At 43.1% G+C, this 26234-nt stretch overlaps 1 protein-coding gene across 4 annotated transcripts in view; it reads left to right on the forward strand.

The window, feature by feature from the left end:
• Positions 1–25824, forward strand: part of CADM1 (cell adhesion molecule 1) — a 346053-nt gene extending 320229 nt beyond the window's left edge. For 2 of the 4 annotated variants that reach the window (XM_065944569.1, XM_065944570.1), the window contains 2 exons: positions 21066–21197; positions 23236–25824. In XM_065944569.1, coding sequence (XP_065800641.1) covers positions 21066–21197; positions 23236–23354 — 251 coding nt within the window. In that variant the 3' untranslated portion in view covers positions 23355–25824. Of the gene's footprint in view, positions 1–1050; positions 1084–8646; positions 8701–21065; positions 21198–23235 lie in introns of all 4 variants that reach the window. The other 2 variants (XM_065944567.1, XM_065944568.1) reach the window with 2 other exon arrangements.
• Positions 25825–26234: the final 410 nt, after the last annotated feature.

Below are 26234 nucleotides of genomic sequence, written 5' to 3' on the forward strand. Positions count from 1 at the left end.
TTTTGAAGCCTGAAAGGTTTTGAAGGAGAAAACTTGAACAGCATTAGAAATAGAAGAAGAAAGAGACAAACCACGGTTTCTTCCACAGCAAGTGCATCTGGCAGTGAAAAAGCATCACGTGCCATCTCCTAATTCACCCTGGAGACAGGACTCCTGGCAGCTCACAACAGTGAAAGCGGTTCTGGATCATGAGCTAAGGGATGACTGGATGCCTTAACTTTGGGAATGTCACATGATGAGAAGTGGCGTTTCACAAATTATGTGGACCTGGTTGTTTCCATGCCAGACTTCTGCTCTTAAGAGTGTAAGATAGTAAGATCTACAGAGTGAAGGATGGGTGAGTGGTGAGTGTGTGTGTGTGTGTGTGTGTGTGTGTGTGTGTGTGTGTGTGTATAAAGATCAGTCCGAAAACCTTTAACATGTTCATCCCCATGGCCTCCAAGTTAACTGAACTTTCCAGCTGAACTCTGCTGAAATAACACACTGAATGAAAAACTTGAACCCCTGTATTCATCTGCAGGCATCTGCCTGTGAGCCGTAAAAGGATCCTAAACATGCAATTGACTCAGTGATGCCTGATTGGGAGTCGTAAAGCCCAAGTGCCCGGGTGGGTTGGGTTAAAACAAAGGCAATGTTTGAATGTATGAATCTGTTGTTCAGCCAGCCTTTCAACTGAGCTTTTGTGTCGCAGTCCTGAGCCTTGATGCGTTCAGAGCCATCCACCAGTCACTGAGTTTGCACTGGTGTTTCTCATCACTTTGCATGTTCCCCTGACTCTTGACTAGCAAATAAATGTGTCCTGGCAAGTCCCCAAAACCAAAGAATTTACTGTTATCCTCACTGGTTCGCAGCTTTGAGCTGAAGGCATGTCTTAAAACAGTGCAACTCACTTCAAATGCTTTTGGCTTTTCATTTATTATTGCTTGTCACGCGATGTTCTTTGAAAGCTTGCTCATATATTATCTGTTCCATTTTTTTCCATTTTCCCTTTTTTTGCATGCCGTTCCTCCTGTTTCTTCCCTTCCTCCAATCCTCTGTTCCCGTCTGTAGACACCACGGCGACGACAGAACCAGCAGTTCACGGTTGGTACCACATTACTGTTTATCTACTTTCTCAGCACTGCTGAGCGGCAAGGCAAGCCTGGGAAAAAGAGAAATGTAGTCTTCAAGGGAAACTGTGTTCCAAGTAGACTGATCTCATAAATGTACTCTAATTTGTGAGGCTTGAAAGGATGTTGAGTCTTGTCATTTCTGTTGTAAGTTAAGTGGCCAATGGTTGCAGCCTGGGGTGAGGCCGCCTCCGCGCCGGCTAGCTGGGTTAGAGGAAGTTTTAGCTGCATGTAGCCCTTATTTCTATAATGCCACCAGACCCTGAAACATAAGGGACTCCAAAAAAAGAACTAATATTTGCCTTAAAATCATGGCATCTGAATTAAAGGCCCAGTTGCTTTCTTCGTTTATAGGCTAGAGTCCTAGGTACATCTAGAAGAGGAGTCATTTGTAGGACAGATCAGGGTGACAGATTCTTGTTTCAATGCCTGATGTAGGAATGAGGAAGAAGTTTGTTCTTTAATATACTCCCAATCGTATTTACCTCCATGACCACTTGAGCTCAATCTCCATATGTGCATATAAGTTTATGCTAACATGTGGCAGAAAACATCTCCAGAGTAAGAAGGATACCATACATACATTTAAACAACGTTAACTGAGACTTGAAATAGATCATTTGTGGCAGGGTGGGGCCGGGGTGGGGGACATCTTGTAGATTAAATACTAAAAGAACTAACTCATGATTTCAGCCAAAAGTGGATAAAAATCAAGTAAGTGAAGCTCAGGAGTGGGTATCAGGGAATCCTTTGCCCAATTTCTCCTCTGACTTCCTAGGTTGGAAGAGGTCTGTTCACTTTTCTAGGTCTCTCCCATTAGAAAATGAGAATCATGTTTCATCTGTATGTTACTTTATTACTTAGCTCAAATCTCACCCTGCTGATACTGTGCTTTGGAGAAAGATATGTTAGTTAAAAGTAGGCTGAATTTTAATAACTGAATCCAAGGGAATTATTTGGTAAAGGGCCTACTTAAATCACTTTGCACACTGTGGCAGAGTTGAAATCCATCATTTAAATGACAAAAGGTGATCAGCCAAGCCTATGTTGTTCATTCAACTTTTAGAGAAACAGCTCTTCCTAGCATGACTGACCTTCTTAAATAGGCCTACATTTAGGCCTTACCAGTTAGAAATCTCTGGCAAAACCTGTGTAAGCTGACCGTGAAGGTCAGGCCTTGATACTTGGCAGACCACCTCCATACCTGGACCTTCTGATGAGAAATTCTAAGAAAGCAGAACAAAGGTGGATATGGGGTAATACCCCTTCAGGCCCTAATCCACCTCCCCCCACCCTTTTCTGTTATTGGCATAAAGGGAAAAGTTCATAAAATTAGTTAAAGGGCCAGATACACCAACAATCATGAGAAATCAATTAGGTATAAAACTTCCACTTTCCAAGGTAATGCCCCATAGTACTTGCTACATCGTAGGCATCACACTCCATTAAGCTCAGTTATTTGTAGGTTTCATCATTAATTGAGCACTTCCTGACTTTTATCGATTATTCTCAAAGCTTTAAGGCTATTTTAATGTAGTTCAAGAGATTTTGTTCTTTTCTTTTTAGGATGCTTTAAGTTCTGAGCTTTCAATAATTAACTCCAGGGTCAAATGTAACCATAAGATTCCTGAATTCTGTGAGTTCTTTTGAAGAAATATTGATCATTTATCTCCTAAGGCTCCAGACTTCTGTTTTCTAGGTCCCTTTAATAAAATTTGTGTACTTACATGACTCTTAATAGTTTTAGGTCTTGGAGTTGGGTGGGATAATCAAGGTAAAAAATATGTCCCTTGACCTGAAAAGTGAGAAATTAACTTTGGGGTCAGTCCTTATTTTAGGATACTAATAGGACCAAAAAAAGATCACCTTCACTTTTTCTTTCTCCATATGATCATATATTTCTCTATGGAGAAAGAGAAAGTGAAGGTGATATCTTTTGAGGGTATAATAAAGAGACACTTGGAATAGAACTCACATTCCTGTGACAGGAAACAGAGATGCCTGTGTACCATGAGAAGCAAGCACTTTCTTACTAGTTCAGGGATAGTGTTCAAGCCAGCAATATCTCAGGTAGGATACTATTGACCAGCATGCATGAAAAGTATACCTTGAGCCAAGAAATTCAGGGAGAAAAAAAGGAAATAAGAATAATATGTGTGAATAATATCATATATGTACATATGATTCCTTAACAGCAGGAGGAGAAAAGTGATAATCCAGGTTAATTCCTATAAAATGCATTCATAAATACATGCCCCAACTTATCTAAAACCCTCATAGCATCCTCACAAAGGGATCCTACCACTTTTAAACAGCATACTCTCCAGCCTGCAGCAGAAAGCTTAAATGAAAGCCAAAGTAATATCTAGAATTTGACTTGACAGAGAGGGAAAAGTCTTCCAGGTCAGTTGCCAGGATAGAAGAGGCAATAGAATGTGATGGAAGTTACAAAGCAGGGGACCAGATTTCCAAGGAGATGAGGATATAGAACTGATTTTATTGAAGTGATTTATCGGTAAACCCATGTGACTAAGATTCACTCGAGACTTATCTTGAGGTGTTCATGTTGGGGATCTGGGCCTAGAAAAATGTGGTTTGATAACTTGGCAACTTAAATGACAAGACATACTAGGTTAGCCAGTTGTGACCATTGTACTCGTCCTAAAGTTTTCATAGTGGATTTCCTTCCATATTTCTCCTTTCTAAAAAGGAAAAAAATTTTTTTACAAAATGCTTTTCCTTTGAAGACTCATTAAAATGTTTTATTCAAGCTTGTGTTGCTAGAGTATGTATGAAGTATATCAGTTGTTGATGTATGTTGACCTTTTGTTCTTACCAATATCTGATTGAAATAAGCATGTATTGGAAGGTTAGAAGTGCATGGGCATGATTCAAAAGCAAATGGATTTTCTCCAAAAAGAAACCAAACAACAGTCAGCCACAGTGTGTCTTTAAGGATGTAATTGATAGTAAAGATACATGTGTGTAAGAATGGGACTCCTAGACTAGGGTGACTGAAGGGGTCTTCTTTGAAGAAGGATCTCGAGCATTTGTGTTTTTGGAGCTCATCCTTAAGGCCTGGACAGGAAGAATCTTGTGTCACGTGTGCATGTTGAGCAATGCCAAAAAAAAAAAAAAAAAAAAAAAACACTCTGCCAAATCCTGGTACCATATGGTCTGAAACTGATGGCAGAAATGCATGAGTGATGTGAGCACGGACGGCGCAGTCGTCCCCGCGTTATTGGCGTGTGGGTGCGCGTGATGGTCTTGTCTGTCTGTCCCCGTGTGGGCGCCTCTCTGTGAGTGTCGTGTGCCTGTCCTTGTGCCCCGTGTACCCCCCCCACCCACCTCCCTCCCGTGAGGCTTTGGGTGGCAGCATGCCTGTGATCTGGATTAGCGCTTGTGCTTTTGCTGCACTGCAGTCAGCTGGCTTCCTCTGGGTTTGGGGTTCTCTCTCCGTCTCGCCCTTTCTCTCTCTCTCTCTCTCTACCCCCCTGCTGTTTTTTTTTTTTCCCAAGGCTACCTGTCCTTTTGCTTTCCACCTCTTACTACATTAGAGGCTGATGGTCTCATGATTTATAACCCCAAATGAGGTATCTAGTTTTTAATTCAGTTTGCAAGTGTAGCGAGACTCTCACCGGGAACCCCTCTGACATGATTTTTCATTTTCAGTTTTGGCTCCAAAACGTGCCCTGTGCTAGATCCATGCTCTTCTCCTAGACCACTGCCCTTAGGCAACTACCCCACAAATCTCTCTTTCCCTGACTTATTTTCTGAGTAGCGCAAGCCGTGATGGAAGTCTAAAACCACATGAAATTTCTAATCTTTCTGTTCAATTGTGGGGAAATTCCGAAGCCCGTTTTTAAGGAGCGATAGCCAGCAGTGCGCATTATTACAACCTCTATATCCGCCATCTGTGTATGCACCCCTCTGCACACCTCTGTGTCTGAGTACACAACATGGCATTTAAAGGCTGCCATGCAGTCCAGGGACGCTGCAGACATGTGTGTTCTACTCAAGAACCAGGCCAAAGAGGTTTACGAGTGGCTGCAGGACCTGAAGATTGTGTTTCAGCCTTGCTATGCAGTTTGCAAACAATATGCTACTGTTTAACGGCGTGAACCAAATTTCTGCTAATGGGATGAAGGGGAAAACTCTCCAGAAAAGCTGACAAAGCAGGAAGAACAGGATGACTGACTGAGCTTTTAGAATAAAACAACTGGGGGCGTCTGAACTCTTAATGGCTGGTGATGGAAGTAACAGATTCCATAATATGACCAAGTGATCAGATGTGTGCTGCTTAGGTAAGAGAGAGACCATCGCCTACTTTTTCATAATGGGAATAATACTAGGGACATTGGGAAGTTTTTTGTTTCCTAGAGGTTTTATTTGATCATTCTGTTTTGGAAGTTTCAGGGAAAAAGGGGGAAACCCTAAAGAACTCAACCCCAAACATTCAGATTTTACTTGACCTTGAATTTATTTAAATACCTCTAGGATTTCTTGCTGTTTCTAATTTTTGAAGTTTTCCTTAACCTGGTTTAAAATTGTCATGCCATTCATACCATTTTTAGAAACCAGTGATTTCTGCTGGCAAGGAGGAATAACTATCCCAACAGCAGAAGCACTGTGTGCAGAAAGGCATGGGATAGGCAGCCCATAATAGCATCACGAAGAGTGAGATTCTTGTCTGTGGAAGAGATGATTCTCATGTATTAAATCATGTTTGCACCGCAGGATTTTATTAATTGCTCAAAAGAAAATTCCATATGGACCAAAAGTAAACTTTCATTTGTTTAACAAAGTTTAGAGAAATGTGTTGAATACATTTTAATTGAAGTGACGAGGAAAGGCTTCAACAAGTGATAAGAGCAAAACTCAGAAGTAATTTCCCACTTATTGTTAAATGGCGGAGTTTCCTTTTGAAGACTATTTTCTGCCTCACAAAATGCATCTTTGTCTTTTTCTTTGAGAAAATGAGAGCTGTATAATTTTTATCATGAAAGAAAACTACCTAAGCCAAAGCAATTTTAGGAGGTAAATTTTGCTTGTCTTTACTTGTACACTCAGTGCTTCAGTAAACTCTTCCTAATTATATTTATTCTGAAATTAGCCAACTATGGAGGAGCACTATAGATTCATAAAATGAGCAATAGTAGTGCAAAAATACATTTAACACCACTAACTTAAATGGCTTCCCACTTTCAGATGTAATATGAGCAGTAGATTCCAGATGATTTGGTATATTTTAAAGTTTATGCCATTAAAAATGACAGTTTCATCTTTAATGAGGTGTGTATAAACTGTCTGTCACTTTTTAATGGGAAACTTTGCATATCAATGATATTTCATAAACATATTTGTCTTTATTTTGTAAAATTAGCTTTCTAATGCCCTCCCCAGGGAAACAAGCCTTCAGCAGTAAAGCTGCCTACTTGAAACATCCTCGTTTAATATGGTTCAGTGGGTGCCAAGCACGTATGTAGAATGCTTTGATATTCATTGGGTCACGTAAAAGTGAGGGATTAGCCTCCTGAGAACTGCAAATTCATAATTAACTACAAAGAAGTTCTTTATGTTGCCCATTTATAACAATTATTCAAATAATTGTGTTCATCAGTCTTTATACAATGAATAAAGCCAATTAGAAATGGGAACACTTTCAACCAATCAGATTTCAGAACCAGGGCATAACATCCCTACTCAGTTGCCTCTGTAATTTATTGCATTACTCACTGCTTTCCCATGGTTGCCTAAATCCATAGTTTGGGAACATCCATGAATTTTGAATCCTCCCATGTTTAATTGGCACATGTCCTTGAATATTGGCACCCAAGGGTCTTGATGGAAATTCTTCAAGAGCTCATATGACTCTTTCACAGCACCAACCTAACTATCAATATTCAGTTGGCTTCTTTATAAAGGGGCTTCCCTGATAGCTCAGTTGGTAAAGAATCCACCTGCATGCAGTAGACCCTGGTTCAATTCCTGGGTCTGGAAGATCTGCTGGAGAAGGGATAGACTACCCACTCCAGTATTCTTGGGCTTCCCTCATGGCTCAGCTGGTAAAGAATCTGCTTGCATGCAGTAGACCCTGGTTCGATCCCTGGATTGGGAAGATCCCCTGGAGAAGGGAACGACTACCCACTCCAGTATTCTGGCCTGGAGAATTCCATGGACTATATAGTCCATGGGGTCGCAAAGAGTTGGACACAACTGAGCTATCAATATTCATTTGGTTTCTTTGTAAAACAACTTACAAAATCCAAGCTTTTACTGTCCATTTCTACATAAGTGTTTCTGTTGATTTGGGACCTTTTGAATCGTGTGATCAGTTTGACATTGCTTATTTCCAGAGCATTTGTTTTAGTTGCTATTATGCTCTTGCTGGCAGTTCACTGAGCATTACTCCCAAATCATTAATTCAGCAAATACTCACTGAGTATATTTTGTGCTTGACCATAAGAGAAGAGAAAGATGGGGAAAAAAAAATAAAGCATGCCCCTCATTCCACTATAACAGGTCCACAGGTATCTTCAAAAGTGACAAATCTCATTAGAGAAATATTAGCCGATTATTGTGCAGACGAGGGGACCTGGAGCAGGCCTGCTCAAACCAGACACGACTTTGAGCTAAACAGGGAGAAACAAGTAAAGGCCCCTTGATTGCCTAAGATTTTGTGGTGCTTTTAACTTCATTGAAGGGAGTAGTCTTCAAATACAGCAAGAGGAGAGGGAGGCCGTCTCCTCACTAAGCCCCCCATGGTTTATCTGTTTCCACCTTCACCTCTTTCCCCTCCAAACACAGCTAGCTGAGAGCCGTCCCAGCTGGCCAACATTGGTGCTAACTCGGATACAGGCATTTCAGGCTCCACTTGATTATCTCCTGACCTAACTGCTTTTTCAGCTTTGAGGGTTTCGTTTTTTTTCAGGAATACCACTGGTTTTTGAAATTCTCTTTTTGAAAAATATTTTGCAAATCAGATTTTCTGATGAAAGCATAACCTGCAATCTGCAGTTAGCAGATGCCGCACCATTTTGAAATAAATGAACCAAGATCATCATCAACTGATAATGAACTGTGTTTGTCAGTCTTGGCCAGGAATTTCAATTTATAGTAAAATGTGAACTAAAAGTTACATACATCAGTATGTAACATCTAAATATATTTGTATTTAAAAGCTCTATCAGAGCATCCACAGCGAACAATCAGGCTTTATTTATTTTTTTTCTTTCTGCATGCTGTTATGAATGAGTGATTTGAAACATTCACCTTCATGTTTCATGTGCTTTGAAAGTGGAGACTGAGAAATCTTTCTGCCTTGATTGTGTATCCATAACAAAATGAAATGATTGGAAAAATGTACTTATGGATTAATACATTTAAGCTCTCCAAAAAAGAGAGAGAGATGGCAAGAGATTTGGCTCATGTTTTTTTTTTTTTTTTTTAATTTTAAGAAATTCATTCTCAGTTCTTAAGTGTTTTGTTTATGTCCCTTGAGGAATGAAAAGAAAAACGATTTGTTTTTACTTGTAAGGCCTTACTCAGTTGCCCAATTCCGCAGAAGAACTGGACAGTGAGGACCTCTCAGGTAAGGGCTAGTCATTAGGTAAAAGGCTCTGCAGTGTCCAACCTGTGGGCCCTCAGTCCACTTCCACAACATGGCCATTTGGATCACTCAGCAGTTAATTCAAAACTGTGGGCTTTGAGACTAAAGAAAGAACAGATTTTTATTAACACTTTCTTCCTCCCCACCCACCTCTCTTCCCTGTGTATTTCTCTGATTGTATATTGCATGTATATTTCAGATTGGGGCTGACTCTGTAAAGTGGTAGAGGTCAAATCATCTTTGGGATTGTGCTAAAGCCACTCTGTTCAGTGGCTTAAAATAATTTTTATGTTCTAAGTATATAATGGTTCATGAAAAATTCGTTGCATTTCAAAGCTTTTTAAGGATGTTGGATTATGAGACAAGATCTTTATTTAAAAAAAAAAAAAAACCTCATATTGATCATCCCCTTCTGTGGAATATACTAGAAAAGCCAGGCCATAGTTAATCTTAGAAGGTGGGGGCAGGGAGGGGAAGAGAGGAAGGGAGGGGGGTAATTGTTTTGTCACACACCATGATGTAAACTAATTATCCACCTCAGACCTTTTTCACAGCACACTGAGCTCTTGCAAAAGTAGGTTTCATGCTTGATTCCAGGATTTAGGTGTTACTAATCCAGAAGAAGAAGCATATCCTAAAAAGGAGGGGAAGGAGATTTAAAATGGTCAGAGCTAAACAATTATATGATCTCCCATGATGTCCTGGTACTTCACTGCCAACCAGCTATAGCTCCTGAACATTTTGATCAGTTGCTTCTTAGTAAGTCAGTAAGGAAGGGCCCTTCCTCATTAGGAGAAACCAAGGCATAGGACCATAGATGCTGACTCCAGCCATTTGGAAACAAGGGTTCCATGTTGCCCTTCTTGGAGAGGTTTCACTGCAGCTCCCTTGAAGAGTTGGTCGTTGAGGTGTGGCTTTAACTACAGGTCTTACTTACCCAGTGAGAGAATGAGCTAGTACCACTGTCTTCACAGTCAATAGCTTTATCGCCTCCTCTGTGCTTCTGTCAAGCCTCAAGGATGCCTTTATTTTTCTGCTAGGTAGCGTGTCCCAGTCTGAACTTGAACTGTTGGATTTTCCCGCAGAGTGGAAGCTCCGGGAGGCCATATCGGTTTTGTTCACTGCTGTACACATGTTGTGTTGTAAGCTCTCAACTGATGCTTTTTGGATGGATAAATGAATTCCAAATCCCAAGTAATTTAGATAGATAAATAAATAGAAGATTAGAAAGATAGCTGGCCATCAAAGCAGTGTTTTATTTTTGCCTCCAGTTTGTGATGGATTTAGAGAAGTTGCAAAAACATTAGCCTGATCTTTTTCTTTTGAAGTGAGAGTAGATGAGTCCTTCTCCCTGCTTAGAATATCATGCTGAGTGTAAGTAGTCCACTCATTTCTGACCCTGACCCTAAATAAAACAGCCCTGTGACACAGTGGCAATTGGATCATCTCAAGGATCCTAAGAAGGGACTGAGTTTTCCTTGGCCCTGATCCCTCTTGGCATATCAGCCAGACAAGGATCACTCAGATTCGCAGAAGTCATTTTTCTCCTCAGGAAAATGGGACTAAAGCAGCCATTACCCCTTCCTCCAGCATCATCAATTAAAGACTACTGTGGGTCTCTCAGCTCTGCACCAAGTCAGATGCAGCCTTGCCGCAGCTCTATCAATCACCCCTGAGTCGAGAGCAATAAACCAACAACTGTTTGTGTTCATAATAATTCGGTTAAATTAATAATTACGTTGTTCCCCCCTCCCCATCCAGGAACACTGCAGTCACACATTGCACGGAAGCCATAAGTCAAGTAGAACCCTGATGATCCATCAGGCAGGGGCTGGGCTGCCTTTGCATCTGGTTTGATGAACTAATCAAAAACTGATTAGCACCTTTGTTCAAAGGGGATGCTGATTAATCAATTGCTATTGATTGTGAGCATGGCTTCACTCGGCAGCAAAGAGACGTCTGAAGGGAAAAAAAAAAAACACCCAATAAAAATTGAGCAGCTGTCATAGTGTTTAAATTTATTAAAACAAAATACATTATTTTTTATGAAGCTGTCTTGAAATGGGTCACTGAAGGGGAGCATATTGATTGAGAAAGGATGAACTTCTCAAATTTCTGTAGCCTGGAGACTGAATTCAATTATAAGACAAGACAAACAGGTTAACACCCGTCTTAAACAGTCCATCAATAAATTAGAGGAGGTGTTGCACATTTAATGCTAAACTGTGGTAATGAATAATATTACCATCCATTCCCTGCTCCATCTGGGTAGAAATTTCATTCTTCCCTTGTTATGGATAAATGTTACATCCTGCTTTTTCCTTCAAAATAATGCTGGTCTGTCTTCTGCTCGCCCCCTGTTCCCCTCCTCCCCATTCACCACTGCCACCTCAGCTAATGACAATTTCATAAGCACCATATGGTGCCCCAGCCTCACCCAGCAAAGCAAGTTGCCCAGCTGATCCTCCTCTTTAATCTGCATTAAAAAATTATGCTTGTGTGTAGTTCAGTGATTTAATTATTGGTGGACCTGGGGAGCTTCTCCAGTTCTACTTTGAACCCTTTCATTGACTTTTTGGGTGTTAACTTTATTGATGATGGATCCACAAGAGTTTTCAATTGTTTTATCAATTACATCTGCTGTTTCCCTGTGACAGCTGGTGGTTATTGCCACCCATGTGGAATAGAATGGCTTCAAGCCTATTTATCCTTCTATTTTATTTTAAAACTTTTAAAAAAATGTCTCCCAACTGCCTTGCTCCCTTCAGCAATGGAAGGGCCTTTGGGGACTGTTTAGTGGAGTACGGTGGTAAATATACAGCGTGCCAGAGAATAGCCCTCTGGCACAATCAGAGCAATCCATCAGGCTTCTGCTTTTGAAGCAAAGGCACCAACAAGAAATTTCAGAGCTCTCATGCTTCCCAAAGACATGTCTTCAGTTCCGGCCCCAATACAAGAAAGTGATACTGGAAGAAAAAACTTCTCCGTCACAATCCATAGGAAAGTGTGGATGGAAGGCAAATTCTAAGTGGCCTTGATAATTCATGTTAGTTGTTAAGGAAGGATCTAGGTGAGCTAACTCTAGTCCCTTAAATGGATTAAAGAGGAAACATGGGCTTAAAATATGGTCTTGGTTTAGTTAATGGACCCTGGTGACTCAGACGGGAAGAATCTACCTGCATTGCAGGAAACCTGGGTTTGATCGCTGGGTCGGGAAGATTCCCTAGAGAAGGAAATGGCAACCCATTCCAGTATTCTTGCCTGGAGAACTTCATGGACACAAGAGCCTGTCAGGCTATAGTCCGTGGGGTCGCCAGAAGTTGGACACAACTGAGCAACTAGCATTTCATTTAATGGAAGCCCTGAAAGGCCTTCAGATCCAGATTGTCAGTTCTGGGGTGAAATATACGACCATCTGTCTGGTGGGGGTCCTCAAAGTCTGACTTAACTTGCTTAAAATATGTGTAAGGAACTGTCAGTAGACCTAGTATTTAGGGGGACTCTTTCCTTATTGGCTCCCACATAAAGTATGGCCCAGACTTGGCAAACAGGCAATTGCATTTTTTTGTTGTTGTTAGACTAGTAATAATAATGATGATGATAAAGAAAAACATCAAAACCCAGCTGGACTATGTAGACACATTTAAGATATGGCCCCTAAATTTCAAGTGAGGTCTTCTTTAGCTTGTATTTGTATAGTGCTTGAGTGCTTAGAGCGCTCAGGCACACACCTAATCTCAGTGACCCGCATTCGTTCAGCAGTTGTTTGAGCTCCTGTGTGCTAGGCACAGGTCTGGGCACCAGGGATGCAGCAGTGAACAAAACCAACCAGGGGCTGGAGGTGCCCCAGATTTCACACGCCAGGATCCTGCCCTCATGCGGTCACGTTCTTGTCCGGGAGACAGGCTCAAAGCACAATGAAATGTCAGACTACTGCTATGAGAAAAATAAACCTGGGTAAAACGAAAGCGAATAACTTTACTGGGAAGAGGTGGAATGTACAAATACGCACAAGGGGAGGCCAGTGGGACAGGAAGACCAAGAGACGAGCGTGAGCCAGCATGGGAGGATTGTCCCGAAAATCCTGTGGGATCATTGAGGAAGGGTTGTTTACAAATGAAGACACTGGGGCTCCTGAGGTTAAATGATTTACTCAAGAGACAGAATCAGAATTCAAACATAGAATTTCCTGCGTTTTTGGGATACAGAGACTTTGGTTTAAAAAGTGATTATCCTTCCCCTGTGAAATCCACACTTCCTTTGTTCTGGGATCTTGAGAATCTTTTCCTCTTGGGCCCTTTTTGATTCAGTCTGTGCTTGCAAAGAAAGAGGCAGGGAAAGTTGGTTTCTCCAGAGCCCATCAGGTATATTGCTGACAACCAGGAAAGATCTTTCCCAGCATTGAATCAAGCTCTTTCCCATCCAGTGGCGACCTTAAACTCTGCTCCGCTGTTTTCAGCACCATTATCCCATTGATCTCCTAAATTGTGGGATAGATTTTCCCCCTGAGTCGGTTCTGAATGCCATGGGAAGGTGCTGGGTTGCAGAGGGTTAAAGCATGTAGATTCCCTTATTGCAAAATTCCATTTAGTACAAGGCAGTAGATTGGCAAATCATACTGGGTCCGTGCCAGCTTGGCCATGACTTTACCACAACATGAGTTTGAATTTCATGATGTTGCTGATCTTCCCATAATCCAACATGCTACTGTTTTCCCCCATGGGGAGGAAGGAGACCATCAAATAGGAACTTTTCCTTCCAAATTGATAAGTTGGCGGGCTCCAGCACAAAATGTGAATTCCAGTTCTACAGGTTGGACACTGCTTTGGGGTGACTTCACCATATTCATTAATCCATCCTCACACCCCCAAATGCCTAAGGTCCACTGACGCATCTTTCTCCACAGAGAGATTCTAGTGGGAAATGTATGTTTGGAAATACTTCACAAGTCTGTCCTCTTTGTCAGGTGTCTACTCCTTTAAGGAAAACTCCAGTCTCATCCTCAGTGCCTTCCTGTTGCTTAAAATGGAAAAGGCAATCATACTTCTAAGTCGTCATCATTAGAGAGTAGAGAGGACTCAGGAGTGTGCCTTGTGGTCTCTCTGGTGATGCTTAATGCCTTGGGAGCGTTTGCATCCTGTTGCATCAAGTCATTTCCACTGTTGGTTAAATTAACAAAATCAAGTCACTTGAAAAGGGAGAGAAATCAGCATTTAAAAAAAAAAATCTTGTTCTCATGCCTAGCTGACAAGAGCTTAATATCCTGATGCTTAAATGGTACACCTGAGTTATTACTTGGACAGGGTGGCCTTCGGCAGGCCCACAGCCTTGACCACCGCCCCAGACCACCAGTCACACTGTGTGCCGTTCTGCATAAATGAAAAAAAGAGGCTTGGTGACTTCACCTCAGCTAATATCTCTGGGGCATCTTAGCCTCTGAGAACAGCACTAAGTGTGCAGTACAACCCTTACTCCAAAGTGCTCTAAGTATTTACCTGGAATCAGTGATTAGAACTGGAATAAAGCCCGCCTTGGGCTTTATGACAGTGGGTTTCAATTTGACAAACACCTGTCGAGTGTCTATGACATGCCAAGCCCCAGCCCAGAGAGGCCCCTTCATATTCAGCAACACACTGGCTCCTCAAAACAGTCCTCTGAATTGTATGTCTGTGCTCAGTGGCTGAGAGTGGCTCATTGACCTGCCTGAAGCCACAGAGAAAAGCAGTGCAGCCCAGCTTCTAGCCTGGGCTAGAAGGCTGTGGGCACGTCCAGGGCATTTTCCAGCAGGCCACACAGCAGGTGAGCTCCTACCCCTTCTGGCATCTCCTGTTCGGGCCTCTTTCTGGAGGAAAAGATAGACAGTAACTGCCTAAGAGCACGGGTCCTGATCATTGTACAACCAGAGCCCGCGCGCAGTACTTCTGATGTCAGTGAATGCCGACAGAGCTCTGGGCAGCAGGATGATGGTGATGATGATGACTGCAGTTTTTCTTTAAGTAGCTTAACATAGTTCTTTTGAAACGTTAGCATAGCTGGAGTTACACTGCTAGAATGAGATGCAGCTGAAGGATAGTCTTAGATGCCTGGGATGCTGTATGAGAACCTTCATGATTTTCTTGCCTCACATTTATTCCTTCCCTTCCACTCTCTCAGAAGACAGAAAAGAAAGGTTATGCTGCATGGAGGCCGGTGTGCTCCAATATGTATTAACATCTTAATGGGAAAGCTGTGCATGTACTGTATACATTTACTACTCCCTGACAAGAGGGAATTAAATGTCAGAAGGATTTGTAGCATCTATAATTGAATTGGTGCTGAGAAAAGCAAATCTTAAAGAAGAATAACATATTAGGATTAGCAAATAATGTGGCATTTTGTCAGCACATGCCATTCAGTTTGTTCCCCTTCAGTAATAAAGTTGTGCTTTTTAAAATGCGCACTTATTTTTGTTGTCGTGATGGGAGCTACAATAGGTGAAGAGAATGAGAAGCTGTAGTTCTCAGATGGTGCCAGGTTTGGGGACTGGTTTTATCTTTGAGGTCAGAGTCTGGTTTCGTCTCGGATGTGAAAAATCCACTGTCAAGCTTTTTCTTTCTTTCTAGTAAGAAGTAGCCAATGACGTCATGGCCATTAAGCATCCTCTGAGATCTAGTAATCCCTGTAGCCCTAGGAAGCAGGGGGCAGCATTTCCGCTATGAACATTGCTTCTTGAAGTTTCTAATTAAACTCACTTGTCCAATCAGACCTCAGCCTAGGAAGAAAGAATAGAACTAAAGCAAGTGACTGACAGAACTGTTGTGAAAAGTCAACAGTTTCACTTTTCCCAAAGGTCAACAGGCAACAGTCATTCATAGAGAAGTGGCGGAAGGTTAGGTTAAATATAGGATAGTACAGGTAGGAAGGAATAAATATAGGATAGGAAGACCCATCTCCTTAGAACCTCCCCCATGTCTTTGGTATTAATTTTAAAGATAAGACCTTGGGTAGTTTGTAACCTTTGTTAAAAAATAGTATGTGCATTTAAGGGGAGTGTCTAGCTCTCCCCAAGTTTTTGAGTATGCCTTCTAGCCGAGGCCAAGGGAGGGTTGAAATGTGAAGGAAGCCAAGGTAGGGTGGTCGTCCCGTCCCCCTCCATGCCTTTGAACTGTATGACTATATCACACTTCAGCCCCTCCAAGGTGAAAGCAGCCCGGCTGCAGCTGCAGTGGGCACTTGGCTCGGTGACCCCCCAGCCAAGGTCCCTGTCTGCCAGGAGCTTGTCTAGGACATCCTGGCCATTCCATGGCTATCCATGGATCTCTGCCTCTGGCAGCGGAGGCTTCTAGGCTTTTCCCAGATCCATGATTAAGGCATTCACTCGGCAGTTGATGTCAGGCGTCCCGTGCCAGGTGGTAAAGTAGCCGTAGAAACCGGGGTCTGTTACAGCACCGTTTTAACACAGGCCGTGTGACTGCCAGAGTCCGGTGCTCAGGAGACCCTGGCAAGACATTCGAGGAATAAGAGCAGGTAGAGAAAGGGGAGGCCCCTGGAGGGAGAGGAAGGAGACTGAAGTTCCCCACCATCACTTTTCTTGTTGGGCCCTAGGGAACGAGTGTCTTTAGAACTTACCCCCTGCACATTGCCCATGAGGAAAGGGTCAAGCCAGGTCACCCGGTCCCAAAGTAAAGAAAACTGCGCAGGTCCGGGCATCACTCTTGGGACAGTCTTTGAAGTTTTTTGTCCTTGCAGTTTCTAAGATGCTAATGGGAACCCCGGGTAGTTGAAACTGTGACCCAAGCAGTGGTAGCCAACTTAGTATTCTGTAAGCTGCTCGTAAACCCTCACCTGGAGTCAAGTTGTTCCAGCTTTTGGCCCAAAGAAGAGCTAACTCACGAATACTAAACAGTCCATGATTGATCTGTCCTTAAAGAGGCTCATGTCACACTCAGAGCCTGCAGGGCCTGCAGCCCGGGACCATGCGGGAAGGACTGTGCCCCATCTCTGAGCTGACGCTTCCCAGCAGCTGCACAGCGCCCCTGAAAATCCGGCTCACAGAAGGACGAGGCCTGAGTCCCCCGAAGTCCCGTGAGAAGTGATTGATGAGGAACTCTCAGCAGAAATGAACAGTTATACCGTACTAAGTGAGAGGGACAGTTGTGTCTCTTAAAGATGGGAAAACACTCCCTTCTAAACCAAGAGCTGTCCACTGCCTGAGGATCGGTGCTTTAATGCACTTCAATGCTTTACCAGTGCTTTAATCCCCACATACTTTTTTTAATAAGTAATTTTTAAATTTTTAATTGGAGGATAATTGCTTTACAGTGTTGTGTTGGTTTCTGCCATCCAACAATGTGAATCGGCCATAAATATACATGTGTTTCCCTCCCTCTCACCCACCCCCCGCCCCTCTAGATCGTCACAGAGCACTGGGTTGAGCTCTCTGTGCTATATGGCAATTCCCCACCAGCTCGCCATATTACACATTAGGTAATGTAGAAGCTAGGGCTTCCCTGGTGGCTCAGTGGTAAAGAATCCCCCTGCCAATGCAGGAAACATGCATTCGATCCCCAAGTCAGGAAGATCCCTGGAGAAGGAAATAGCAACCCACTCCAGTATTCTTGCCTGGGAAGTCCCATGGACAAAGGAGCCTGACAGGCTACAGTCTATGGGGTCACAGAGAGTCAGACCTGACTTAGCAACTAAACAACAACAGTGTAGAAGCTGAGGGCGGCTGTAGAGTCTGTAGGCTTCCTTCTCTGCCTGATTCGAAAAGCAGCCTGAAATCTGGAGAGGATGTTCCCCAGAGAAACTGATGGGACCCGAGGGAAAGGCTCTGCACCCCACAGGATGTGTGGGTGATGGTGAAAGGCACGGGCGTTTTCACAGTCTTCTGTGTGAGGGAATTGCTCAAGGAACAGTTGTGAGCAGGACAACAAGGTCACTTGGCCAGTGGACCTTGTGGGACCCATGCTTCTATTGGTTGGTGACACTGCTCTGGGGACCAGTTTGCATTCTGCTCCCATAGCCTGGTTCCTTCTGTGTAGCATCCTGTGTAACTGCTTAGGGCTGTGAGCGAGGCACCAGCCCACAGCATCCAGGGGTAGGGAACCAGCCTTCACCTCGGCCCTCCACCCGAAAAATGAAAGTCGCTCAATCATGTCTGATTTTTTGCAATCCCATGAACTATAATCTGCCAGGCTCCTCTGTCCATGGAATTCTCCAGGCCAGAATACTGGAGTGGGTAGCCTACCCCTTCTCCAGTGAATCTTCCTGACCCAGGAATTGAAGCAGGGTCTCCTGCATTGCAGGCAGATTCTTTACTAACTGAGCTGCCACCTTGGACCAATCAACGACACTAGAAAAACTACCCACTCAGCCCGCACGTGGACACACAAAAAGGAATGAGATGAGTCTGGAGACAGCGCCACTCTTCATAGAGAATGCCAGGCCACACCAGACGCTGGAGGACGGCCAGAACTGCATCAGGGCCTCCCGCAGTAAACCCCGGGGCAGGCCAGGGATGGAACGAGGTGGGGCAGAGCTGCAGCCCACTCTGTTCCCTGTCAATTTAACTCCACTTACCTTCTGTGTCCGTCCACAATAATTGAAGGCAGGAGAGATGTCTCAGTGATTAAGTGGTGGTAGTAAACTTTCTGATCAAAGTGAGTATTGGAAGATAGCTGGAGAGATTACCCTTATAAATAAGTTATCTATAAAATATGTATGTCCCTGAGAATGAGAAAGATAACTAGAACCTAGGTATTTAATGTGGGCACAGGGCAAGAAGAAATGAGCCTCTTCAGCTCTGAGTTCCTGGAAAGCAAAGGTCAAATGAATGATTTTTGACTGGAGAAATTAATCCCACAGATACATACCCTATGATATTGGTTGGTTGTTTTTCTCTTATCAGAGCTTCCCCCTCCTTCTTCATCTCTCTTCCCTCCCTCCCAACTTCTCTCTCTCTGGCTTTCTTTTCCTAGGCTTCTAGGATGGTCCTGCACCTTGGCATGGAGGAGGCAGTCTTGGAACAGAGAGCACAAGAGTGCTTCCCTCAGTGGGTTAAGTCTAGAAGGGGCAACTTCTCTCTGCTCCATCTTCCTGGGACGGGACCTCTCTTCACCTCTCGCCTCTTGAACCCAGCTTTCCCCGCTGCTCAGTAGCTGGAATCACTTTGTTTTTCTCACCCCATTCTAAGACACAGGGAGTTAGTTGAAAGAGCCTCATCTTTCAATAGGTCTGAAGCTCGTGGCCATTGGAGAGGAGTTACTTCTCATTCCCACAAGAGCCCCTATTTTGACAGCTCCCTAAGGGAAGCACAGCTTTCTGGCTTTTCCATGACCGTGGTCTCCCTGTGAGCAATTTTGAACCTGTGCAGTTGGGATGAGAGTCTCTGGCGTGTAAAGCATTGGCCTCCAGCAGATAACCGTGTGTCACGGCACATCCTCCTGGGAGCTCGCCCCTTCAACAAGCCCTGTTGTCTTAAAAGAAGAAAAGGAAAAAAAGTTTCAGTAGCTGAGTTCTGCCTTGTTGAAATGACTTTCAAGACACGGAGGCTGCCGCTTCTGCAGTAGGCAGCACTTTGGGATACAGGGGGAGACTCCTCTCTGCCACATTTCAAGGCAAGCTTATTAGACGTGTGGCTGGAGGGGCCCGTGCGTCACAGAGCGGGCTAATTGGCTGCAGTGCACTCTGCCTCCAACCCATCTCCATTCTCCAATTAAACTCCCATCATCCTGTTGTCCTGGGCGACCCGCTGCTGCCTCCGATTCCATCCACATTGCTGTTTGGGTTTGGAGTGGGGATTTTTTTTTTTTTTTTTTTTGGTCGTCCTTCCAATGGTAACTTAATGAAACACTTTAAATACTCCATTTTTTAATTTAAAATCTTTTAATTAAAACACTTTTCATGGAACCCTCAGTCACGAGTTATTTCCCCACATCCTTCAGTACTTAATCTCAGAGCAGAATTGGAAATATCGATAGAAAGTGTAAATCATGCCCTCCTGCTGAAAGCGTTGTATCAGGTTTCGGCTCAAAAGAGCACCATTACCTTTAGCTGTCACGGATCTGTACACTTGATCGATAAACTTCAAATATTATTAGAGGTGGAGGCTTCAGAGATTTGCTCTGTTCTTTGGAGAGAGACAGAGATAAATCTTTCTTAAAAATTGACTCGAATTTGCACTCTCCGTCTTCCTGGTGAAATGCATTTCTCTTAGGCGTCCAGCAACTGCTACGGGGACAGATTTATAGGCCATGTGCTTCTTGTACTGAAAGATTTAAATGGTAAATCCTTCACATATGACTTCACAAATCATGTAAAGTTAAAAGATTTTTACCGTTTCTGTTGCTGCTGTGCTTAAATTGTAAGGTACAGCTAGTAAATCATTTTAATGGAGGTGTCGTACTTGACTCAATAAAAAAAAAGACAATGGTTTAGCTTCCACTCGAAAATGTTAATGTATTAATCAACGGGAGAATAATTGTTTTTTACTACATTATAAATCTCGGGTGCCATTAGAATTTCAGCAAGGGGTGATGTAGCCACATTCCTAAATTAAAATTGTTTACACTGCCATACATCCATTCTGCATGGCCATAGCTCATTCGGGGTTCATTTTGGAGTTGTTCCCCAGCCAAACATGTCGTTCCTCAGTCGAAAGAAGACATCCCCTGGGAGTGATGCTTATAAAGGAAAATTAATTGCATCGTGGAGTGTTAAATAAATAAAAGAAAAACCGTCTGTGGCAATGTACAATTATTCCTTGCTGTCTTTTTTTGAAATAGGTTTTTAGGTTTTTAGACAGAGGCTTACTCCCTCATACATCCTAAATGTAGCAGGCATGTCACTTGTCTCTAGTCCCCTAATCCTTGTTTTATCTCTAGGCAGCTGGGGCTTTTGAGCTCCTTGCTTTTCCCATGCAAATGCCTCATGGGGAATAAGTTGCGGGGCATCTCTAGAAAGATGCTCCAGCCGCCCTTCCACAGCTCCTGTCTCTGCTTGAAGGTGCCTTTCTGAGCTCCCTTCAATAGTTAGGTCAGCCTCCTGCATAGGATCTGCAGCTGGTTAACAGAGAAGGTGAACGCCAAGGCCAGGCCAGGATTGAACAGACTCTATTTCTTCTCTCTGATCCCTAAGCGTGTTCACACGTGTTAGGATCCGATGCCGCTTAGGATGAAATTGCCTTGAGGAGAGAACAGGTCAATTCAGCACTGGACAGGTCCCCTCGGTGGCACTCGATCCATCTCGACTATCCTGACTCCTCCATTAAGAGAGAAAGTGACCTCTGATCCTGGAGGCAGTGTCTCCAGGGTTTCTGGTGTCTCCTAATAGACTCTACATCCCTATTCCTCTTCTGATCTCAACAGATTCTCGAGCAGGTGAAGAAGGCGCGATCAGGGCGGTGGACCACGCCGTGATTGGCGGCGTCGTGGCCGTGGTGGTGTTTGCCATGCTGTGTTTGCTCATCATTCTGGGGCGCTATTTTGCCAGACATAAAGGTAAGCCAGGGGGCCTCCTGTAAGCTTGGGCAGCCAGGAGGCCTCGTGTCACCATGGCCCCTGCCTTTGCGGGACTTGGCAAGCTTGTCCTTGAATAGGCAGTTTGGTTTCTGGGGCCACACAGCCTCTTCGATTCCTGGAACTGGGAGAGAAAAACAGAAAAAAAACAATCTTAACAGCCGCTGATTAGGAAGGACTCTGAGAGTTGATGAGTAGCACTCCTTGATTTGGATTTTTCTCTAAATAAAAAGCTTTATAGGTTTGTTATTCTACAATCCATCATCGGGGATAGAGTAAAAAATATAAGGGGCTGGTGTGTGAGGTGTGGCGTGAACCCCACAATGATAAAGAGGATAAAAGCATCCCCATGACCTTCTGCTTTGCGGGAAATATGTGGGCTAGCCCTGTGCCCCGGCCCCCAATGCTGGGGTAAGCTGGTCACAGTGGCTAGAATACTTCCTTGGTTTGATGTGCCTTAAAAGCCACATAAATATGTATTTTTAAAATTATCAGTGCAATTGATTTAAATTGCCATTAATCATCACACTTATCAACCATGCAGTCTAGATGGGCAATCATCTTTGCGAGCGCTCCTCCTCTCTACCCCACGCTGCTCTGAGCCTCTTCTCCCTCTCGGTAATTTATTCTTCCTTTTCTTTGTTGGCCCTGGTCTTTCTCGGGTATTTTTCTCAAGCGCTGTGCAGTGGGCTTCCGGGCCTTTCCTGTAGTATAAACTCGAGGCGCTGGCAGACTGCCGCATGGTAGACCTTGGGTTCAGGGTGGGTCCCCTGAGCACAGCAATGGAGGTCCAAGGTGCTTGACAATCACCTTTAGAATCCAAAGTGCCCATCTCGAGTGTAAAACAGTTTGGGGCCCTCCATACTGGGGGTTCTGCCCACGCCCAGTGCTCTGTCTACTCTGCCCGCCCCCAAGAGGCAGCCTGTTTGGCGGAGAACTCCCAGCCTCTTGGTGTTAAGCTTGATGGAGCCAGGGAGGTCAGGCGAGAGAGCAGGGCTAAAGTCTGCACAATGCCTGGGAGTTGCTGGGAGGAGGGCGTACTCTACAGAGGAAAGAGGGACATGAGAGGACCGTCCGACTGCCTGCCTTCTCGGATCTGTCACTCTGAAAACGTGAAAGTTCAACAGCCTTTTCTTACTTAAGAATCTTTGCAAGCACGATACCTAACGGGAGGAGGGTGATTTGATTATCATGGGCAGTGCCAGCTCTACCTATATTTCATACAGAGGTGCAACCCTTGTCTTTCTCCACGTAAACCGTTGGGACTTGCTGATAAAGAGTGTCACCAACTCCGTTAATGTTCTGTCTATTGTCATTATAAAGTGGCTGTGCCAATTAGCAAATCCATGAATCTGGGTCCCGGCTAGAGTGACATCAGAAGCAAGAATCACTCGTTTCTTAAGGCAGATCCCATGCCTTGCTTCCAGCTGTTACGACATCAAATTATTTCTCAATCTGGAACCCCACTCTGCAATGGGAGGGAGAAGAAAAATCAAACGTACCTGTGCAGGTTCAAGCACATGCTCGCTAATGGACAGGCACCAGTGCCTCCTGAAGACAGGAGGTGAGGGTTCAAATAAACAGTGTGAGATGGCGTAGGAAATCAGCAGGGCCCTAATTCATTTATTGGCTAATTGCTCTTCCTTGCTTTGGTCTTTAACCATGTACGTGCACATATCTGGCCATTGGTCCTGGGCGTTTACTGTCAGCAGCTCTCCAGCTTCCTGCATTTTTAGCTCCCACTCACGTCTTCTTCTGCTGACATCCTCTGGTCATAATCACGGCTCTAATGTCTCATTTGCTGAATTATATCGCAGCGGTTCAGTTGGAGTGGTGCCTTTGGAACCCCCGGATCCCCATTTGTCTCACCCACCTCGCTCTCTTCTTCCAATTGTTTTTTCCCCTCTGCTGCCTGCACACCACTTCGGCTGATGATGGCCATAAAGCAAGTTGCCATCTCTGTACCACTTTACACAGCGGCCATCAGACAGTCACGGTGCTTTACCCCTTCATCTTTCAGGTACATACTTCACTCATGAAGCCAAAGGAGCCGATGACGCAGCAGACGCAGACACAGCTATAATCAATGCAGAAGGAGGACAGAACAACTCTGAAGAAAAGAAAGAGTACTTCATCTAGATCAGCCCTTTTGTTTCAATGAGGTGTCCAACTGGCCCTATTTAGATGATAAAGAGACAGTGATATTGGAACTTGCGAGAAATTCGTGTGTTTTTTTATGAATGGGTGGAAAGGTGTGAGACTGGGAAGGCTTGGGATTTGCTGTGTAAAAAAAAAAACGAAAAGAAATGTTCTTTGAAAAGTACACTCTGCTGTTTGACACCTCTTTTTCTGATTGTTTGGTTTTTCAATTTTTATTTCTTCCTACCAAGTCAAACTTGGACGCTTGGATTTAATTTGGATAGACTGCAGAAAATTCTGTGCCTTGTTTTTCGTTTATTGGTTGCGTTCCTTTTTTTCTTTTCCCTCCCTCCTTTGTGCGAGTTTATTTTTCCCAACAAATTTTTGGATTTTTTTTTTTCCCCAAAATCTCCCATTTTGGAATTTGCCTGCTGGGATTCCTTAGAACCTTTTGACCCTCCTTATTTTGTTATTGTTGTTCCTTTCCTCTATTTTTGAAGCTTTCTGTTCAAAATTCAGTTTCATAAAAGGAGAACCAGCACAGTTTAGATTTCATAGTTCAGAATTTAGTGTATCCATAATGCATTCTTCTCTGTTGTCGTAAAGATTTGGGTGAACAAACCATGAGAACTCTTTGCTGCTGCCCATGTTTCAAATACTTTAGAGCAGTGAAGACTAGAAACTTAGACTGTGATTCAGAAACTGTTCTGTTTGCTGTGGAACTACATTACTGTACAGGGTTATCTGCAAGTGAGGTGTGTCACAATGAGATTGAAACTGTCTTTAATTCTGTATCTGTAGACGGCTCAGTATAGATAATACCCCACGCTGTCCAGAAAGGTTTGGGGCAGAAAGGGCTCCTCCTTTTTCAGTGCCCTAAACAGACCTGACAGGTGAGGTCTGTTCCTTTTATATAAGTGGATGAATTTGAGTTGCCACAGGAGGGGAAGTAGGGAGGGGGGAAAGACAGTTCTGCTCTGATTATTTCTGTTCCAAATGATTCCATCCACCTTTCCCAATCGGCCTTACTTCTCACTAATTTGTAGGAAAAAGCAAGTCCATGTGGTGTGCGAATGACTGAATGGGACAGGTTTTTGGTTTTTTTTTTTTCCTTTTTCTTTTTCTTTTTTTCCTTTGTGCTTAGTTAGGAAGGCAGTGGGATGTGGCCTGCATGTACTGTATATTACAGATATTTGTCATGCTGGGATTTCCAACTCAAATCCGTGTGAAACTTTCATTCCTTACGATTTGGCTTGACAAAGGCAGGAGGTACAAAAGAAGGGTCGGTATTGTTCTCAGACACATCCGCCGTCCATCTCAGTTCTCGAAAGGTCAGAGCAGAGGTGGAAAAGCAGCATGAAGGGGTTTTTCAGTTACTTAATCAAAACTCAGATGTGAGTGTTTTTATCTTTTTACCTTTCATACACTAGCCTTGGCCTCTTTCCTCAGCCTTAAGAACCATCTGCCAAAAAATTACTGATCCTCGCATGATGGCAGCCATAGTGCATAGCTACTAAAATAAGTTACCTTGAACATATCTTAGATGGGGAGCCTTGGGAAAAGGAAGAGGAGTCTAGTTACCATTGACGTTTTTTAAAGAAATGGGGTTTTCATTGAAACGTCTAGGAAATCTAGAAGTAGTCCTGACGGACGAAAACTAAACTCTTACCATATGCTTTGGTAAGGCTCCAGACTCCAGAATACAGTCCCTATGGAAAGATGGCATCAAAAAAAAAAAAAAAAAAAAAAAGATAGATCTATATATATATAAATATATATTATATAACATTTTCAGTGAGTAATTTTGGATTTTGCAAGGTGCATTTTTACTATTGTTACATTATGTGGAAAACTTACGCTGATTTATTTAAGGGGAAAAAGTGTCAACTCTTTGTTATTTGAAAGCGTGTTTATTTTTCTTGTCTTTATTTTAACCTTTGATAGAACCATTGCAATATGGGGGCCTTTTGGGAACGGACTGGTATGTAAAAGAAAATCCATATCGAGCAGCATTTTGTTTTCCCCTCTCCTATCCCTAGGCACTTAACCAAGACAAAAAGCCACAATGAACATCCCTTTTTCAATGAATTTTATAATGTGCAGCTCTATTCCGAGCCCTTAGCACCCATTCCGACCATAGTATAATCGTATCAAAGGGTGAGAACCATTTAGCATGTCGTTGAGAGGTTTTTTCCAGCTGTTCTTTTTAGGAAAAAAACAAAAACAACAACAAAAAAAAAGAAAAAAAAAAACCCTAACCATTGCTCATCGAATTGGCATCTCATTTTTGGGGACCTCCCATCTTTCTGTTTCGACAAGTGTACAGTAGTGCAGTGCTCCGATGTGACTCTATGGCTTAAAATGTCGACATGTCTCAGGTTCATGTGTTTTGATTGGTGTTTTCCGTCTCAGGTAGATTGCAAAGTGTAGGCCCCACGCATTGGAAAAATAATAATAATAATAATAATAATAATAAAACAAAGCAAAAACAGGAAATTATGGATTTTAGTTGTATATTGGTTTATGTATTTTTTTCTTAAGTATACAGTGCACTGTTTGAAATGTATTGTTGAGTATTACTTTGTACAGGTTGATCACTTTTTTTAGAGTGAAGAAAGAACAAACTTGTTTTTTGTGTTTTTTAAAGGAATATAAAATAATGAAGGATGTATAATTGATGCCAAATAAGCTTGTTCTTTAGTCACACCGACGTCTGACTTTTCCCTTTAGGCCAGTTCTGTTTTTAAGGTGTACATGAACGATGTTACGGTGTAAGAAATTCCATATCCATATGTTCCATTCGCATTTTGTATTGGTTCATGTATACCATTTTTACAAAAAAAAAAGAAAAAAAAAGAAGTACTATAAAATATCTGTCTT

The sequence above is a fragment of the Muntiacus reevesi genome, chromosome 9, assembly GCF_963930625.1.
Source record: "Muntiacus reevesi chromosome 9, mMunRee1.1, whole genome shotgun sequence".
In the NCBI taxonomy this organism is placed as follows: Eukaryota; Metazoa; Chordata; class Mammalia; order Artiodactyla; family Cervidae; genus Muntiacus; species Muntiacus reevesi.